Below are 19,935 nucleotides of genomic sequence, written 5' to 3' on the forward strand. Positions count from 1 at the left end.
CCATGACCTTGACCTGACCTGTGACCTAGCTAGGAAACGCTGGTTAGCTCTTCATCGGAGGCCACCTTCAAAAAGTCAAAATTTTATAGTTGATTTATCGACCAATTAAGTGGGTATTAGCTGGAGGACATCCGTCCAATAGCTCCTCGCCATGATTCTGTTCGGAGCCAGAGATTGGGGCCGAACAGCGCCGCCGATGTGTGGAGGTGCAGTGTTCCTCAGATTGAGTTGTACTGCGAGTGCAATAAGCAAAACAGGTCAAAGATGACTCCGGTGTCTTCGGTCGGAATTCACAGAGACTCAAACATGTTCAGAAGGCAGGCAATGAAGTAGAGTGTTGTTGAGACGGTACGGTAGGTTTTGTACTCAAAACGACGGCAGTCACAAATCACTGCTAACAGTCGCCACATGTAAGTACTAACATAAACGTCCTGCGGCGCGCACGCCTATCACACACCATGACACTGAGGAAAGCGGATGTGACTCGGCGGACCGAGCTATCAGAAAACTGGGATGTGGTGTGGAGCTAATGCAGCCCCGTCTCTGTCCCGACTATTACAAACCGAGAACACGGCTACGGATGCCACTATCTGAATCCGGTGGCAATGGTTCAGCGACGCTCAGTGCCGACTTTGGCAGTGAGGAGCCGGCCGGCCGGCCGTCTGTCCCGGCCCCAGGGCGGAGTGACCCGCAACTCGAGAGAGTCACTAACTACTGACTCCACGCCTCGAGGCGGAGCGACCCCGTGCACCGAGCCAGGACGGCCAGGCCCGCCCTGTGCCCGTGGCAATGGGCGGGACCTCGCCTCCGATGGCCACAGCCCTGTCTCGGGCCAGGCCACTGCTGCTGCTTCTTCTGATATTCGCCTGGACGGGTATGTGAGTCTGAAAGTAGGGCTGATAATTGCTCAGATGAATCGGGATGAATATGCACTTTGCAGCGCATGAAACACGTGTGCTATCGGTTTAAAACATAAATGCATTCTTTCTTTTTCCTTTTCCAAGGACTTTTCTCTTTTTATTAACTGCTTGGTTATACCATTCAAATATTTTTGGGTAGTTTCATAGTCACAGGATGAGAGGATAAGGGATACTTTGTGCGGATGTAATCAGCGGCTGGTGATCCACCGGACAGCGCTATGCTAAAGCTTTGATATAGCTTATATACTATCACGGCTTCGACTCCGAGTGAAATAAAAATGTTTCGGCTTCTCCAGCATGCAGTGTAAAATGCTTCAGATTCCAGCTCCGCCTCGGCATAGACTCGCTCTAATTTGAAAATAGTGAAACAATAACAATGCAAGCGCCAATACGGCTATCGCGGGTCGGAAACTGTTCCTTGTAAACCAACAAATGGCCGGAACCGAAGCAATAGAAAGTGAAAGACAACGCTCAAAATGTCATCGGTTCACGATATATTTCGGTGTGTTACCCCATTTTGATAATCTGAGATGGCTGTTTCATCGTCCTTGTTTAATCTGTATCATTTTCATGCAAAATAATTTGTTTGAGTTAAAATACTGGGCTCTTAACCCGCGCACCGACGGGGGAGGGGAGGGGGAGGGGCGGTCAAGTCAACCACCCCCTGAGGTTTTTCAAGAATAGCGGAAAAACCGCGTCACCACATGCCGCGAAATTTTGACTGCTTATTCTCTTATTAATTTTACACATGGTGTGCAAGTTTCAACCTCCTATCGTTCAAGGTCAGGTCACCAGGTCACTTCGAATGGCCCAGCCTCAAACCTTTTTTTTTGCAATTTTGTCGCCATGTCAGGGCTACATTAGATGATGGAGGCTTTTGAAAGTCGCAGGATGTAATGAGGTAATTAGTAGCTACAATTAGTATATCTCGGAATTTTGATATCGATGACCTAAGGTCAGGTCAATTTCTTGACCTCCCCATTTATATGTCAGTGGGGGAAAATCAATCCCCTGATTTTCCACTAAAACGCGTCGGAATGGCCCAAAATACCATAAATGACTTCAGATACGATCAACCTTGACTACCTTGAGGCCTGTTTTGCTATTGAGCGACTGTAAGGTCATGTGACGTCATCAAAGGTCACCAAAGTTTTTTGCTAATAACTCCTTACAAGAACGAGAAACAGCCACGCGGATGGTCTCATTATGTTCATCATAGCCCAAGACAGTGTGTTCATCTCGTCAAGGCGCATCGAATGATATACATGATGACCTTGAGGTCACGTGACCTGAGGTCAATCTTTGACCTTGACCTTTCGAGGTCAACACATACATATACCTATGTTTCGATGCGGATTGACAAGAGACTCACGACGGTGTCATTGGTTTGTTCCTAGCTTCGCTATTTCGAAAGTTATTCGAGAAAAACTCTCCTCATATCTAGCGCCGCCTTTTGACTTTTTGACCCCTGTGACGTCATCTTTGACCTGATCTGAAAATGACCTCAGTAAAAATTTACTGATCGTCGCTATCTTGCTTCGTTCTCGATATCTCAGGGGAGGGGGTGGTTAACCACCCCTCACGTCGGTTCTAAGTTGGCGCGCACCCCCGTCGGTGCGCGGTTAAGGGCGATTGCGGTAATGCCATGCTTTGCATCAAAATCGGCGGAACGTGACGTTACTCTGACGTAATTTCCTAGCGACCTTTAGTAGCTAAAGTGATGATGAAATAGCCTTTGCTCATACTCAATCAAAGATGACGAAAAACAAAATATATATAAAGAGACTGGACTATGTATATAAAGAGACTAAACAGTTTCTTTATATATATTTTGTTTTTCGTCATTTTTTGATTAAGTATGAGCAAAGGGTATTTCATCATCACTACAACTATAATACTAATAATGCTCATCACAGCCATCAATCACATATGTTCTTTAGTAGCTACCGTAAAGTGGGGCTATTTGCAGGGGCGTAGCCAAGGGGGGGCCCATAGGGGCCATGGCCCCCCCCCCCTGGAGCCCAAAAGGGCCCCCATCGCGGTGTCATAAGTACGGTTTTTTTCATTTTTTAAATATATTTTTTTAATTTATTTGGGCCCCCTCCAAAAAATAGTGGATGAAATCCGATGACTTTTTGGATTTTGAGGGGGTTTACCTTGGGCCCCTGTAAGTTTGGCCCCCTCCTGGAGGAAATCCTGGCTACGCCCCTGGCTATTTGAAACGGATTTCACAGTTTTTTTGCCTCTCCCTTCAAAACGGTTGATATCTCTTATAGCACGTAAATTGCAAAAACTTAGTTCTCCGTAACCGCTTTCAGATAGGTCCAGTTTAATTCAGTTAGTAACAACAAATAATGCTATATTTCTAATTGAAGCCTAAATAATAAAAATCGGTTTAAAATAGTCCCATAGTGTGAGACTATTTGAGCCAGTTTTAGTTGCAAGGAAGCAGAAGAAAATCGATCAAGCTAGGGATAATTCTTTTAACCCGGAAGTTGCTGGGGGTATTTCGCCACCCACCGTTTGCTGGGGGGGGGGGGGGGGCGTTAAACGCCCCCAGCCGATAACTCGAGAACCAATAGGCGCAGCGAAACGCACGAGGCGGCAAACGAAAGAACGCGACAAGACGCTTCAGATGAGTACTTTAAAGTTGAATTTTGAGGTCACAGGTGGGGTCAAGGTCAGGTCAAACACCTGAAATCGGGCTTTCAGTAGCATGGACTTCAGGACTTCGCAATTGGCGCCTCTTGTCATAAACTCTGTCAAAACGGTGCACAATCCATCATATAAGGCCTACAAGAGTGTCAGCTCCATGTAGAGGTCAGTCAAGCATTGGTCAGGGTCAAGGTCAGGTCAACCGGGTAGGCAAATATCCCCGAAAATCAAAACTGATATTCGCAGCCTGTGACACATGTTTTATGGGTAATTTGGGGCGTAGAACACGATGGTGACATTCATTTTATCATATGTGTACGTGTTTGGCTCAAAAAGTTAAATTTAAAAAATGCATGTATCATAGTGGTGAAGTAGTCACGAGAAATTGCCGAGATTCAGTTCAAGATTTTGGAACGATAATCAATAATCGAAGATAGCCATTTGATTGTTCATGGTATTGGCAGTCTAATGGCGTTTACGGCATGTCTGTATGTCTATTCTGTGATTTTATATGATTTTTTGAACATATGCCGTTTTCGGTCGAAAACTCAGAAATCATGACGTCACTAAAACCTCGATATCTCAAAAATTTTCCGATCAATTTTTTTTGAAACTTTGTCACAATAAACTCCAATCAATTCTCTACAGGTACCCAAAATTTGGCGCGCCTGCGGCGCGCCGTTTTTATGCTATGGCCCGGCGAAAAAAGTGGGGGCGTTTAACGCCCCCCCCCCAGCAAATCGCGGGTTAACCCTCGCCGGCAACCCCATCACCCGGAGGTTGATGCAACCCCCTAAGGGTTTTCACCAATAACTCACGTAAAAAGCGGCTGATTGCGACAAAGCTTTCAGTACCCTCGCATTGCTCAATTGTACACCTTTCCTGGATATTTCATGACCCTCACTCAAATGGCCTTTGACCTGTGACCTATTTTCCGAGACCATGTTTGGCCGGAATCGCGATTCGGCGTATGTCGGTTTGCCTTAGCCGCGCGTTTGCAAACTTTTCGTGGTTTCAAACGTTCAAGCATGCGGTATGATGTTGTTGTTGCTCCCATGCATTAGGGTGGGTGTCAAGGTCACCTGAAGGTCAGGTCAGGTCATTGACCTTTGATGACCTCGGCTCACTTTTTCGAGTTGTACATGTTTCTAGGCTAGTTTTTGGAGCTGAATTCGATTTTTGCAACCATTTGAACATTTACTTTGAACATTTACTTTACTTATGTCTTCATGAAAAATGTGCTTAGCCCAAAAGCAAAACAATAGTTACGATAGATGCAGTTGCAAAGTTTTTTTAACTTCAACCATGTTGAGCTGCAGGTAGGGCTGTTTTTGTATAACTTAACTTGTGTTTTTCTGTATTTCTCGTTCAATGTCAATTTTTTTTTTCTCAAAACTTTTCAACATTTTCAAAAAAAAAAAACTGTCCATGGATTGCATCGTTAAATTCAACATCACCGGTTTTAATTTTACAGCAACTTTACTAAACCACTACCGTAGGTACTGCCTCAAATAGCCCCACTTTACGGTACGCAATTTTCCTTTAGACTCAGGGTATTCAATTGATGTAGCCGAGGGTACTAAAAGTTACGCGTCTATACGTTTTTCAGTTTTAAAGATACGTATGATATGGAATAACGCTGTCTTTTGAATGTGTATCTTGAAATGGGAGGGAGGCTCTGCAGAGTCCCCACTCTCAGACATGCCCGGATCAACAAATGCAACCAATGACCAGCCAATACGAAGCAGAGTAAGTTTATTCAGCGCTTGGTTGAAACAAGACAGATCTACTTATATAAATCTCAACTGTCGTGCTAGCAGCCTGTACAGTAGGTATACCAGAGAGCATTGTGCAATAAAATTGCAGCCACTGTTTACTGTCAAACGCAAAACAAAGCACATCTACATGAGACAGAACAAACAAACCACACCTAAATATAAGAGTAAGTACATGTATCGGGTCATAGTGGGCGTCGTCCGCCTTGTCGCGGCGGTCCGCGGCGCTGGGTGCGGTCACCGCCGGATGGCTATCGGTGCTCGCTGTCACCCGGCCCGGGGGATCACCCAGCACCCCCGGCCGGACGCCGACCAAGCTACGTCGCTGTGCAGTGCTGTGCGCCAAACTGCGCGGGAAGGACCACTGATACCCCACCACAGCCTCCATACCCGTCCCCGACTGCTGCAGCCGGCTGCTCCAACTAACAGGGGCAGAATGTAGTGCTCAGTTGACGTGCACAAATTTATTACAATTCGGTCCGAGTGCAACTGGTGTTATTTCTCATGCTTTGACACATCGGGCATTGCGTGTATTGTACTTACAAATTGGTGACGTACAAATATTTGTGGCATCCTGACAGTCCTGATTGCGCTTCAGGAGCACGCAAAATATCGGAACAAGGACTATCAAGCAAGCAGGCGAGCGGTCTAAAAAAACAGCAAAAGATATACATCAATATACGAAAACTCTAAATACACGGGTTTGTTCTGTCTGACAAACTATACCGAGCATGGTTAAAACTGCCCTCGTAAGAAAATTTGATTGGCATTACTAGCGTGAGGCCGGAATGACGGCTCAGTAGGGGTGGAGCGGTCTGACACTGATCATTTATTTCAGATACCGGACAATGTCAGCGGACAATAAGAATCATTCAGGACAGGTCATCATGTCAGCTGACACCTCCTGAATGGAACACAACGATCACCACCGGCACCGAAATCAGGTAATGTGCCACTCCCATCGCCCTGAGACACGGCGCCGCCGTATGACTATAACTTACTCGTACAATGGCAGCTTTGGACCAAACTATACAGTCGCTGTCACGGATCGTATGTTGACAGGGCCACATGTGACAGACAGTGCACAAGTGATGCAGTGGAAAGGAATCAAAACTCCTTGGAAAGAAGTGTTCGAGGAACATATGTCTACAGCCTGGTAAAAAAGGGATGATTGTAATATAACCGTAAGAATATATTAGCCGTTTTCACTACGGGTTGTCTGGTGAATGCACTAAACTTGACCAAATCTGCACCAAATCTCTTATAACAAATATTTTCCAGATTCAGAATTTATTTCAGCCAAGTGTTTTTTCGAAAATAACGTCTGAGAATGTAAAAAAAAAACAGGCATTTAAGAAGCTAGTACACCCCTAACCGATAACTTCTAAGAACCACAATGAACCTAATTTGACCAAATCTGCATCACATCTGCACCAAACGTGTAACAAACGTTGCAGATAGCCGTCGTAAAAACGGCTATTGATAACCAAAATGGTCTGCATATTTGCTTTTTTCGTGAAAAAAAATCATGTTGAACAAGTTTGGATGACAAGAAGATAAATGTTTCATTATCTATGTCACGACACATGCACTCAGCCGGCCCATTTGGTGAGCTCAAAAAGAAATTTGTCGTGAAAAGTTTGGATATTTTAAGTAAAAAATGTTGCCGTGAATATCGCTTGAATATTCAGGCCGAATTACAAGTAGCTCACTGTTACTACAATGGTGGTGTTTTATGTCACACTGACGTCACGAAGAAGGCGCCTTGCAAAATCGAATAATATTCATTTACAATGTTTCGCCATAAGGTAGTCTTTTGTTGTAGACTGACAGCCAAATCCATAGAGATATACAACGGTTGGTAGGACGGTGTTGGCAGTGAGTGAAACATCGCTTTTGCAATGCAATGAGAAAAACACATGCATAATATATGCATGCGACCTCCCGCACACCGGCGCATCGTCACACATGCCAGTTTACCCCTCCCCTTTCCCCCTTCCACTTTCTCTAATTTTCTCTTATTCAGTTCTCAAAACATTTTCTGATTCCTCTATAGGTACCCCTATCATTGGCAAACTCTTGACACCTCATAAGAACTTGTATCTCAGTTCGGTCTTAATGTGTGTGAGTTATGAGCGTGCACACTGCACAGTGCACACGCCGTCCCTTCCATAGAGATGTCCCTTCGTGCAATGTAGCCGGTCCAATCGGACCGGCGCTGTGGACCGACCGCTGGTCCGCTGTGATCCGCAGGACTCTGACCTGTGTCTGGCCGCGATCCACGACGCTCGCCTGGCTTACCCGTCCCGATGGAGCCAAGAGTCCGCCAGAGTCCGTCTCAGAGTACTGCGGCACCAGGGTCCGTTCGTCCCCAGCTTCCGGCGCGGCATCATCACACCACGTCCGAAAAAAGTGACCAATGAAACGACATTGGGAGTAGAGTTCACCAGCAGCAAAGTCTCCGGTGAGTCGCCGGTGTCGAGAGGCGAGGATAAAGGTAGCAAGTACTTTCTGCAGGCCCAGCAGGTCATGTAGGTAGGTTGAAAATGGACGCGAAATTGATTACATTTTCGTACTGTCTTTATAGCTTTGGCGTAGTTAATCAAAATGAAATTTTAAAATACGCGTGTCAAGCTGACACCTAGGCCACGGCGGCCTTAGCTGTGGCGTTATTAGCTGAACATCTTGATGACAAGTGCGTTTCTATGCTAACAATTGTTTGTTTTTTGTGAATAACTATTTCGTTGAATAGATGTTTTTGGTTCAGCTACTATTTTTGTTTGTTATCATTCGTTTTGTTTTAAAACGCGCCCAATGACTGCAATTTTACAACTTATTCCGACAAGGTGCCCATAAAAATTTCGCATCATAAAACGTGTACATTCGGATTGCAGCCACGCTTAATCGTCTGATATGGACATGGTCCCTCTAACTGCATTTTGATATTTGTATGCCTATTTTACGTGCTGTTTCAAAACCTTTTCGATGGCAAATGACACTTTTCGTATACCACCATCACCAGAATCTTTAATAAGCAGGTCCCAAGAAATTCTGAAAAGACAGTTTTTTTTTGTATAATATGATAGTTATCAGACTATTTTAGTAGAAAATTGTCCATAATCTGATGTTCTTTTTAGAGCCTGTTCCGGAGATAACTGTGGTCTTCGACACCTTCCGGTTCCGTGAGAGAGACCCACAGCAAACAGTACAGTGCCACGTTCCGATGTCAGTGAATTCGTCCGACTTCCAACTGTTCAGACTTACCGGGTCTGTAATAACTTCAATGGAAAAAAGGAAACATGAAAATGGTAAGTTAAAAATGTAGAAACAATGCAAACTCATCTGTCATCTCTTAGTGCCTAGCAATTAGCATGGTTGATGCCGATGGTGTCAACAAGAGTGCCGTTGTGATCAGCGCTGTATAATTTATATGTGTTTGTCATGTACGGGTGTCCCAAAAGTTTCTTTACACCTATTTTTTATATTATTGGTCACTTTTAGAACAGAGAGAAACATGATATTGCTGTTGGCATGATGCTTAGTATGTCTCGAATAAGAGGGAACCCCTTTCACCGCGTCAGGCTATCTCAGAGATGGCACAGGGTTATCAATCCCGCACCCGCGCCCTGATGGGGGCCATTTTAGCCCCCTCCTGTGGTTTTTCTTAAATAGCGAGAAAACGGCGGCGCACAGCGCCGCCAAAAACCTTACCGGGCATCAATTTGACACCTTCACACAAAATTTCAAGTCACAGGTCACCTCGCGGGTCAGGAGTTATTGAAATCAAACTGAGGTCATGTTCGAGTAAAAATGAGCAAAAAACATGACATCTTGAAACGCTCACCAATTCTACAGTTAACAAGCAATTTTAAAGTTCTTTATGTGGTGGTGTAAAAAAAAGACGGCGCTACGAAATTGTTATCTCGGATTTTCGAAATTTTGGGATTTCAACCTCCCAAAAAAAATGATTTGTTTTTAGAAAAACTCCAAAAATTTCCATTTTTTTTCGAATTTCGAAAAAACCGGAATACATGTGATAGTCCCTGCGCTCTTCGATATACATACCAAATTTTAGATCGATACCTCTTTTTTTTGGCTATGTTATAGCGAAAAAACTGTTAAAAATTGATGATGTCAAACTTTTGAACTCGATTTTTAGCAATTCTAGACCATGTCGCGCAAAACGGAGACCACCATTGAATTACCCGTGACGAGCTGCATCGAATCAATATCCATTTTATGCAAAAATATCAACTTTAAAATTTGACCTTATTTGACCTGACCTTGACCTGAGCTTCGCCAAAACATAATCTCAACTGACCCCAAGGGCTGCCTGTCCCACATAATCACATTTGGCATATAAAATGGACCATAAAACATGCATCACATGATATTTTTAATTTGTGACCCTCAGTGACCTGACCTCTGTGACCTGATCTGGTATCAGTGACCTCAAGTAGCAAAATATGTGTTTGAAAAACGTTTCCGCATCGATGATTTTCAATGAAATGCATTTCACTCGATCTTACAACGCATTTCTTGAAATGCCTGTAAACGGTGAAATTTCGACCTTTGACCTGATCTGTGACGTCATCGGTTTGACCGGGGTCAATGAAATTGGAAGTGACCCAATTTCATTGACATGGTAGTTCCCCGTTGAGGCTATCCAACGCTGTTTGCCGCTTGTCGCTATGTTGCGTGGTTCTCGAGATCTTAGGGGGGGGGGGGGCAAAATGCCCCCCCCCCATCAGACCGCGTTGCTCGGCAGACCCCATCAGGGCGCGGGTTAATCGTAGCATGAAGGTACCGAGGAAGGTCACAATAGGAGAAGTATGCTGACTACTTCTAGTTTGGTCAATTGAGGGTGGTAAGGGACAGAGGCTAGTTGCAAAGACGTTTGATGTAAGTACATACTCCAAATCACGGTTAGTATTGGTGGAAACGACATTCTTGCACAATTAAACTTGAAAAGAAAATGTCGGTCCGGCCGGCCATCTGTGGTTGTAAATATCGTGAAAGTCGTTTCTTCGGAGGCTAAAGGCAAGCGGGGCTGCATTGTGCAAAAGTTTACAATGCGACTATCAGGGAAGGGATCACAAGTTTGCAGGCTATATGCATACAGGTTTTTATTATATTAATTGATTTTGGAACCAAACATATCGTCGCGTTTTTATCCCAAACCCCACATCTATCTCCCGTGAATTTCCCACAAGTTGGATAGAAACTTTCAAAAAAGTTACAGTTACTTAGTTTTTCTCAAAATTGTCTGTCGTGACAGATCAAGAATGCCAGAACAAGCTTTCGAACGCACATAATTAATGAGAATCGGACGATTGGAAACTTTTTAAAGGGGATCTTTTGTGGTTCCCGGAAATTCACGGTCGAGAACAGATGTGGGACTTGGAAAAAAACGTATCCATATGGCTCCATGAAAAAAAAAAAACAGAACATCACCAGCATTTGCAGATTGCAGGCCCTGCAAAATAGAGTAAAAGTGGACTTCTTACGAATAAAAATGGGTAATTTGGAATAATGATTCAGCATTGAAATATCACCATTAAACCTCGCCGGCACAGAAGGGTGGAGTTGATGCAACCCCCTAAGGTTTTTCGCAAATAACTCGCGTAAAAGCGGTTGATCGCAACGAAACTTTCAGTACCCTCGCGTTGATCAATTTTACACTAACCCTGAAAATTTCATGACCCTGACCCAAAAGACCTTTGACATGTGACCTATTTTCCGAGACCATGTTTGGCCAGAATCGCGATTCGGCTTATGTCGGCTCGCATTTGCCGCGCGTTTGCATTCGTTTCGTGGTTTTGGGCGTTCAACTATGTATGCGATTCGATGTTACTTCCATGTATAAGGGTGGATTTCAAGGACCCCTGAAGGTCAGGTCAGGTCATTGACTTTTGATGACCCCTGTCCACGTTTTCGAGTTTTACATGTTTCCAGGCTAGTTTTTGGAGCTGCATTCGAATTTAGCAGCCATTTCAACATTAACGAAGTAGTTTTGGTGCCTTTGTAACATGTTACGAAGCTGTCAGAGGCGGTTGACACGTACTACGAATACCCGGCAGGACCCCTACTGGTTAACCTGACCTGACTTGACCTGACCTGGCCTAAATGAATAAAGACATCATCTGTGATCAAAACTAACATGATATGCGTGATCAGCACCCCGAAAACCCATAGCAGACACATTTTACGACGTTCTATAAACAGGTCCCGAGTTTCCCGACTTGTGGGTCATTGACCTGACCTTAAAGGTCAACTGATGACCTAGGACCCTAAAATCGGGTATCATCCGCTTCCTCTTGTCACGGGTAGCACGCTCTTTTTCTGCGAAGCTCAAGCTCGATCAGGGAATAAACGCGAGGGGGTGTTCGTACCTTGTGCCGTCGAGGGACGCAAAATGGCCTGTGCCGGCAGGGATTATACAGGGTGCGCAAAAAGTTCTGGCCCATTTCTGTACTTCGATAAACGAATGCAATCGGAGTGAATATTATCAACGCTAACACCAAATATTGGGTTGCATTATCAAACCAGATACGTTCACTCACCTCATGCGCGATATAACCCCCTTATCGGCAATGACCTTCTCCACACGTAGGCGGAAAGACTTGCATGTCTTGATGATGTAGGTGGGGTCCTTCGTCTCCCACATCTTCACGATGTGTGCCTTCAGGGCCTCCAAATTAGGATGGGACACTCCCTGGACCTCATCCTGCAAAACGCTTTAGATGCTTTAGTCAAGGGGTTCAGGTCGGGTGACTGAGGGGGCAATATGTCATTAAGCCAACAATGGGCTTCTCCCCCGAGCTCCTCCGTTTGCTTGTGCTGGATGAAACTTGCGTTGTTTGCGGGTGTAGTATCCTGCTGGAAAACAAAATCGACTTTCGGATACGTCTTCAGGATCCATGGGATGACGTCACTGTCAAGCAGACGCTCATACATCGTCCCATTTATCTTCTAATTGGCGTTAATGAAGACGGTTGGGCACTTTTTGCCGCCCGAGCCGTGGGCTGTCCTGGATTGCCTGAGACACGCCAGTCACATTCTCAGAGTTTTGACTGGACGTGACCGGTCTGACCCGGGGGCATCCTCCAGGACCTCCCCTATTCGTATTTGGCTTTGATACGCGTAATTGTTCGCAGGGGGCTCCAAATTTCATCGCAACCTGCTCAACAGTCATGCCAAAGTCGGCCGCGCCGCGCGCGGGTATCCAACGACAATGTAACGTTTAGCCTGCCTCCATGATTGGCCGTTAATGGTCTGCTTTGTTCGACATCTGGCTGTGTAGCAGAATCATTGAAGATATTGCGTGCAGCCGAAAAGCAACCGTAGCACGCGTAGGAGCGCTTACTGTAAGAGGGCCAGAACTTTTTGCGCACCCTGTACTTACTGCTAATTGTTCAGTATTGTTAGACACATTTATTAAGTCTGATGGCCAATAGTTGCAAAGCAAAATGATAATTAAAATGATAATTAAAAATATATTTTAATTATCATTTTGGTTTGCGACTATTGGCCATCAGACTTTATAAACTTACTGCTAAGTTCAATGGTTATTAGATCAACTAGCGCGACTAAATGTCCTCCGTCCACGCAGTAAGGAGCTGAGCAATGGTGAATGGTAATGGTCTGGGGCGCAATTTACGCTGATGCGTTGGCAGAATTTCATAGCATGCCAGTAAAACAGGTTGTGAAGGCCCAAAAGAGCGTCTCTCAAGTACTGTGAAGGTCACATATTGCAGCGGTTAACCGTTTCCCAGAAAACATGCGTATCACCGAGAAAAAAAAATGTTTGAAAGCAGGTCAGAAAGGTCAGAATGCAGGTATATAGCAGGTCAGAAAGCAGGTATTTGGCAGCACTAGGCGTCATCAGGCACGGGCCAAAACGTGCCCAAAGCTGGCACAAACACCACCCACTTTCCTGGCTAATAGGACGAAGAGACATGGTTTAAGGACTTATCCTATTAACCCTCGCCCGCACATGCCATTTTCCCATCCTAGAACGCACATGGGGGGGGGGGTGGTTGCCATCCCCCCCGCGCCATTTCGTTCCTGTTGGAGATAGAGCTTAGCGGTAAAGACCAAAAAGATTCTTTGGGAAGAGACGAATCCAATGATACCCAGTTTTACCTTCTCAGGTCAGTCATTGACCTTCCAGGTCAGGTCAAACTAAAAAATGTTGCTGTTTTTGGTCACCGTTGGATATCAAGTGCGCTGCTTATCAAATACCGATGACGATGCTGTTTTCTGGTGCCAAGCCAGCTAGAACCTCTTTGTCACACTACCCGACCAGAATTTTGCTGCTGAGGTCATTTCAGGTCAAGTTAGGTCAAGGTCAATTATATGTGTTTGTATGTCTGTGTGTGTCTGTGTGTATACTGATGTGTGCACCGATGGTTTTTGGGTCCATATTACATGAAATCATGATCTGAGAAGCTTTTACCAAAAATGCAATCAAAAAACTTCACAAAAAGTAAATTTGGCTTGCCTAAAACGCAAATTACTTAGATGACCTAGGTTGACCTTGACCCTGACCTTGACCCCTGTACATCGTCGAACAACATGTTCCATGATAGGTGGGAGGTAAGACTGGCAAAAAAGGCCGAAATCAGGGTGTCAAAAGCTCACAAGGCCCATGGCAAACGCAAGATGTTGAGAATTGGCCATTTGGGTCATGACATGACCTCAAAAACAAGGTCATATCTCCGAAACCAAAAATCACAGAAACTTGAAATTTTCAGTGGACATCAAGAAAGGATAGAGGAGCAGCTATACGAAAAATCAGCCTTCTAGCTCTAAAAATGTTGAGTGCAGAGCAGAAAGACTACCTGGGGGGGTGGCAACCACCCCCCCCCCATGTGCGGGCGAGGGTTAAAATACATAACAAATGTACGGTTTATCTTGTAGCCTGCACGACCCGAATGATCTGGGAACCGGCGGCCAGCCTGGTTGAGCTTGCTGTTCGGCTAAAATTGAATCGTCGAGCATGTTTGTTAACCCGCGCCCCGTTGGGGTCCGCCGAGCAACTGTTGGGGGGGGGGGGCAATTCCCCCCCTAAGATCTCGAGAACCACGCAACATAGCGACAAGCGGCAAACGGCGTTGGATAGCCCCAACAGGGGACTACCCCATTTCAACCCGCGCACCGACGGGGGTCTGCGCCAACTTAGAACCGACGGGGGGGGGGGGGGCGGATGACCGCACCCCCTGAGATCTCGAGAACGAAGCAAGATAGCGACAAGCGGTAAACGGCATGGGGTACGCACGGACAAGGTCTACAATTTTTGTTGAGGTCATTTTCGAGTCAGGTCAAATATGACGTCACAGGACTCAGGAGTCAAAAAAGTCAAAATGGCGGCGCTAGATATGGAGAGAGTATTTTTCGAACAGCTTTCGAATTAGTCAAGATAGGAACAAACTAAGGACATCATCGTGATCCTCTTGTCAATCCGCATCAAATGATATATATGTTGACCTCGAAAGGTCAAGGTCAAAGGTTGACCTCAGGTTACGTGACCTCGAGGTCATCATGGATATCATTCGATGCGCCGTGACGAGCTGAGCACAATGAGACCATCCGCGCGGCTGTATCTTGTTACTGTACGAAGTTATTGGCAAAAACCCTTTGGTGACCTTTGATATGACGTCACATGACCTTACAGCTGCCCAACAGCAAAAAAGACCTCAAGGTAGTGAAGGTTGATTGTATATGAAGTCATGTATATGGGCCATTCCGCCCGTTGTAGTGGTACAAACAGGAGTTGATTTATGGGGAGGTCGAGAAATTGACCTGACCTTAGGTCATCGATATCAAAATTCCGAGATAAAAATTTTTTAGCTACTAATGACCTAATGACATCCTGAGACTTCCAAAGGCCTCCGACATCTACTGTAGCTCTGGCACGGTGACAAAGTTGCAAAAAAGTGACTTGAGGTTGGGTCATTCAAAGTAACCTGGTGACCTGACCTTAAAAGTTAAGAGGTTCAAACTTGCACACCCTGTGTAAAATTGATGAGAGAATAGTTGTATTAAAATTTGCGGCGCTACGCGCCGCGGTTTTCCCGCTATTTGTGAAAAACTCAGGAGGGGGGGGGGGGGGCGGATAACCGCCCCCCGGCGGTGCGTGGGTCAAGAAATGCGTTGTAAAATCGAGTAAAATGCATTTCATTGAAAATCATCGATGGAAAAATGTTCGTCAAACACATATTTTATTATTTGAGGTCACTGATACCAGATCAGGTCCCAGAGGTCAGGTCACTGCAGGGGTCACAATATGAAAATATCATGTAATGCATGTTTTATGGTCCAGTTTATATGCCTAATGCGATTATGTGGGTCAGGCAGCCTTTGGGGTCAGTTAAACCAATGTTCTGGTGAAGGTCAGGTCAAGGTCAGGTCAAGGTCAGGTCAAGGGCAGGTCAAATTAGACCAAATTTCAAAGTTGATAGTTTTGCATAAAATGGGTATTGATGCGATGCAGCTCGTCACGGGGAGTTCAATAATGGTCTTTGTTTTGCGCTACGTGGTCTAGAATTGCTAAAAATTGAGTTCAAAAATTTGACGTAATTAATTTTGAACAGTATTTTCGCTATAACTTGGCCAAAAAAGGAGGTATCGATCTAAAATTTGGTATGTATATAGAAAATTGCAGGAGCTTTCATATATATTCCGTTTTTCGAAATTCGGGAAAATGTTGGGATTTTTTGCGTTTTTCTAAAAAAAAAATCAAGTTTTTTATTTTGTGGGGTCAAAATCCCGATATTTGGAAAATCCGAGATAGCAGTTTTTTAGCGCCACTTTTTTGTCCACATGAACATATAAAGAACTTTGAAATTGCTTGGTAACAGTAGCTTTTGTAAGCGTTTCAAGATTTCATGTTTTTGCTCATTTTTGCTCGAGCATGACCTCAGTTTGACCTCAATAACTCCTGACCTAAGGTGACATATGACTTGAAATTTTAGGTGAGGGTGTCAAATTGATGCCCGGGAAGGTACATTCAGGAAAAACCAGGGGGGAATCGCCCCCCCCCCCCCTAGCGGGGCGAGAGTTAATTGGCTGTATTTTTATTATTATCATCATCTTTTTTGAAAACATACTTTCGTGTTTCATGGTATATGCTAAATTGAACGGTGCTTCTTGTGAGGTGTGGACACCAGTACACTTATACTGATTTTATTGGACATAAAAGAGTGAAAAAAATCTTTGGGGCACCCTGTAGATTCAATTTTCTTGCATCCCTTCATGGTTCATGTTCTGTTCAAGCACTGAGTTCCTTGGTGTACTTTTGAAAGTTAGAGATGTGTGTGTCGATAGAATCTCAAAGCAGTTTTCGAGAGGCTCCGGTGACATCCGGCCTCAGGGTGCTATGCTCCATACAAGATAAACTCTACTCGGATGTAACCGCTTTCAGCTACATTCAGAACCGTAAGTATCACTAAGCCAAGTTGAAAGCTACTGCTAATAGACGCATGACCGACATTTCAACGTTTTAAATATTTTTTTCGCTCAGCCAGTTATAGGTTTCTAAATGTTTTCCTGTTATGTTGGGCTAGTTAAAAACTTATGCCTAATGCTACCGCGCTGGGTGGGAATTTAAGCAAATAATGGGCTTAGTTTTCCACGTGGAGCATTGAGATTTTTGGAGCTATAAGAGGTCAACAACTTAAGCCGTCGGGTTGACAGAGGCTCAAAGCCAAAAGCTTCAGATTCTTGTGATGAGACTTTTAGATCTATCTTCTTAGCAAAAGCGAGAATAGAGGCATTTCTTCTATTATTTTCTATTGTTTCTTAAAACAGTGCTGACACCTACATATTTAAGACTGAAAACATACTTATTTCAGCCTTCTACTTGCCTACTCGTCTCACGTATCGTGCCAGTCGTGGTGACGGAATGGATATCAGAGTGGACTCCACAGTAATTTCAAACGTCGTTTGGTATAAGGACGGAAGGTAAGTAAATAATTAGTCGTGCTCCTGTTCCTTTGTGTTTTATGCATAACTTTTTTCATTTCGCTTCAGTCACCAGGTACTATCTATTCTATGCGTTGCCTGAAACAGTTCAGCTGAAAATAGCCAGTCCCGTAGCTTAGTTGGTAGAGCGTTGGACTCCGCGTGGTGAGAGCGCGCGTTCCCGGTTAAAAGAGTCCGGGTTCGAAGCGCGACGGGCGCTTGACATTTATGGGCCTCCTGACAGGTATGGTTGCGGTTGGTGGCAGGCTGTAGCCAGGCGAAGTCAGTGAGGGGACCGGCCATGCGCAGCTATGTGCGTACGTTAAACTTTGGACTCTAAATTCTGCCATAGAACTGGAATTGCGCATCGGAGGGTAGAGGGCAGGGTCACCGCAACAAGCTTCGCGTAGCGGTGGCGCTGCCCTTGTGAATCCTTCCCATCAAAAGGTTCGGACTAAATTTATAAAAGATAAGGCCTAACTTTTGCCTGTTTTGTTATGCCAGGTGTTTTCTCTATTATTTTGCAAGTTGTGTTTTATATTTACTTACTAACCCAAAGGCTATCCTGGAGGGTGGTGTCGCTATTGTAGATTAACCCGCGCCCTGATGGGGTCTGCCGAGCAACGCGGTCTGATGGGGGGGGGGGGCATTTTGGCCCCCCCCCCTAAGATCTCGAGAACCACGCAACATAGCGACAAGCGGCAAACGGCGTTGGATAGCCCCAATGGGGAACTGCCTTGTGACCAAATTTCATTGACCTCGGTCAAACCGATGACGTCACAGGTCAGGTCAAAGGTCGAATTTTCACCGTTTACAGACACTTCAAGAAATGCGTTGTAAAATCGAGTAAAATGCATGTCATTGAAAATCATCGATAGGGAATTGTCCATAAAACACATATTTTGCTATCTGAGGTCACTGATACCAGGTCAGGTCACAGACGTCAGGTCACTGAGGGTCAAAATATGAAAATATCTTGTGATGCATGTTTTATGGTCCATTTTACATGACAAATTCGATTATGTGGGTCAGGCAGCCTTTAGGGCCAGTTAAGGTTATGTTCTGGTGAAGGTCAGGTCAAGGTCAGGTCAAATAAGGTCAAATTTTAAACTTGATATTTTTGCATAAAATTGGTATCGATTCGATGCAGCTCGTCACGGGGAGTCTAATGGTGGTCTTTGTTTTGCGCTACGTAGTCCAGAATTGAATTAGAAGAGCAAAGGGACTATCATATATATTCCGGTTTTTTCGAAACTCTAAAATTTTTTGAAAAATTTTTGAGTTTTTCTAAAAAAAATCAATTTTTTCAATTTTTGGGGGTCAAAATCCCAAAATTTTGAAAATCCGAGATAGCAGTTTTGTAGCGCCGTCTTTTCTCTGCACGACCACATAAAGAACTTTAAAATTGCTTGTAAACTGTAGATTTTGGTGAGCGTTTCAAGATGTCATGTTTTTTGCTCATTTTTGCTCGAACATGACCTCAGTTGGACCTCAATAACTCCTGACCCAAGGTGACCTGTGACTTGAAATTTTGTGTGAAGGTGTCAAATTGATGCCCGGGAAGGTACTGAAAATTTGGCGGCGCTGCGCGCTGCTGTTTTCTCGCTATTCAAGAAAAACCACAGGGGGGGGGCTAAAATGGCCCCCCCATCAGGGCGCGGGTTACAAATGTCTTGCATCATACGTTGCTGTATCTACTTGTCCCCAGCCGAACCCAAAGGATCACCCAGAAGTCACGCAGCCCCGGCAGCTACATGATTGAGAACGCCGAACCAGCAGACTCTGGAGTTTATGAAGCGCGGAATGGAGGATCCGATATCGGCAGATCTTCGTTCTCCGTTATTGTGAGAGGTAAGCACTGCCATAGGCGGCGGAACGGGGAGGGTACCGGGGCACCGTGCCCCCCTTTGATTTTGGCATTTTAACATAAGCCCTATGGGCGTTGCATGGAAAGAATGGGACCAAAAGTCGGCAGTGCCCCCCCCCCCTTAATTGAAGGTGTTCCACCGCTACTGAGCACTGCGTGTGTGCGCTGTTGAATGCATGATCTAAACTCAACTATTGTATGTCCAGCCAACAATCTCAACTAAAAATGGTTGATGCACCTTCCCCTTATATTTATTGAGTCTTTTGAATAAGATGCAGGCTTGGTCCCCTCGACCCCCTTGAGCACACCAGACTCAAAATTCGTAGCTGATTTTTTCTTTAGTCATCTGTGAAAAAACAGCGAGATTTTTGCCCTCTCCCAAATGGTTGCGTGTTGATGGTCTCTGAAAACGCACATGTTAGAAACGTCATGAGAACCACGGATGCGTCCACTTTGGAACTGAGTTGGGTCCTGCGGCGGTCACACTCGGGGAATGTTTGCCTGCAGGCTGCCCGGCGGGCCGGTTTGGGCCCGAATGTCGGGACCGCTGTCCCTACTGTCTTCACGGCGGCCAGTGCCACGACGTGACCGGTCAGTGCGTCTGCCCGCCCGGCTTCTACGGCGACCGCTGCCAGATCAGTGAGTTTCGCACTCTCAGTGACACGACCCAGGTCAACCGGACGAAACGGCACTGGTAGTATTGATCTAATAGAGAATAGGGAAATATCAATAACCTTAATTTTACACGAATTCA

At 45.0% G+C, this 19,935-nt stretch overlaps 1 protein-coding gene across 1 annotated transcript in view; it reads left to right on the top strand.

Annotated features, from left to right (window-relative positions):
- The first annotated feature begins 622 nt into the window (after positions 1 to 622).
- Positions 623 to 19,935, top strand: part of LOC122389299 (receptor-type tyrosine-protein phosphatase S-like) — a 128,187-nt gene continuing 108,874 nt past the window's right edge. Inside the window, exons 1-9 of the mRNA XM_043381182.1 lie at positions 623 to 874; positions 6,189 to 6,294; positions 6,413 to 6,506; positions 7,604 to 7,814; positions 8,488 to 8,658; positions 16,679 to 16,789; positions 17,206 to 17,314; positions 19,023 to 19,165; positions 19,689 to 19,820. Of these exons, the coding sequence (XP_043237117.1) occupies positions 790 to 874; positions 6,189 to 6,294; positions 6,413 to 6,506; positions 7,604 to 7,814; positions 8,488 to 8,658; positions 16,679 to 16,789; positions 17,206 to 17,314; positions 19,023 to 19,165; positions 19,689 to 19,820 (1,162 nt within the window). The 5' untranslated portion in view covers positions 623 to 789. The remainder of the gene's footprint in view (positions 875 to 6,188; positions 6,295 to 6,412; positions 6,507 to 7,603; positions 7,815 to 8,487; positions 8,659 to 16,678; positions 16,790 to 17,205; positions 17,315 to 19,022; positions 19,166 to 19,688; positions 19,821 to 19,935) is intronic.

The sequence above is a fragment of the Amphibalanus amphitrite genome, unplaced genomic scaffold, assembly GCF_019059575.1.
Source record: "Amphibalanus amphitrite isolate SeventyFive unplaced genomic scaffold, NRLGWU_Aamphi_draft 000353F_arrow, whole genome shotgun sequence".
Classification (NCBI taxonomy): Eukaryota; Metazoa; Arthropoda; class Thecostraca; order Balanomorpha; family Balanidae; genus Amphibalanus; species Amphibalanus amphitrite.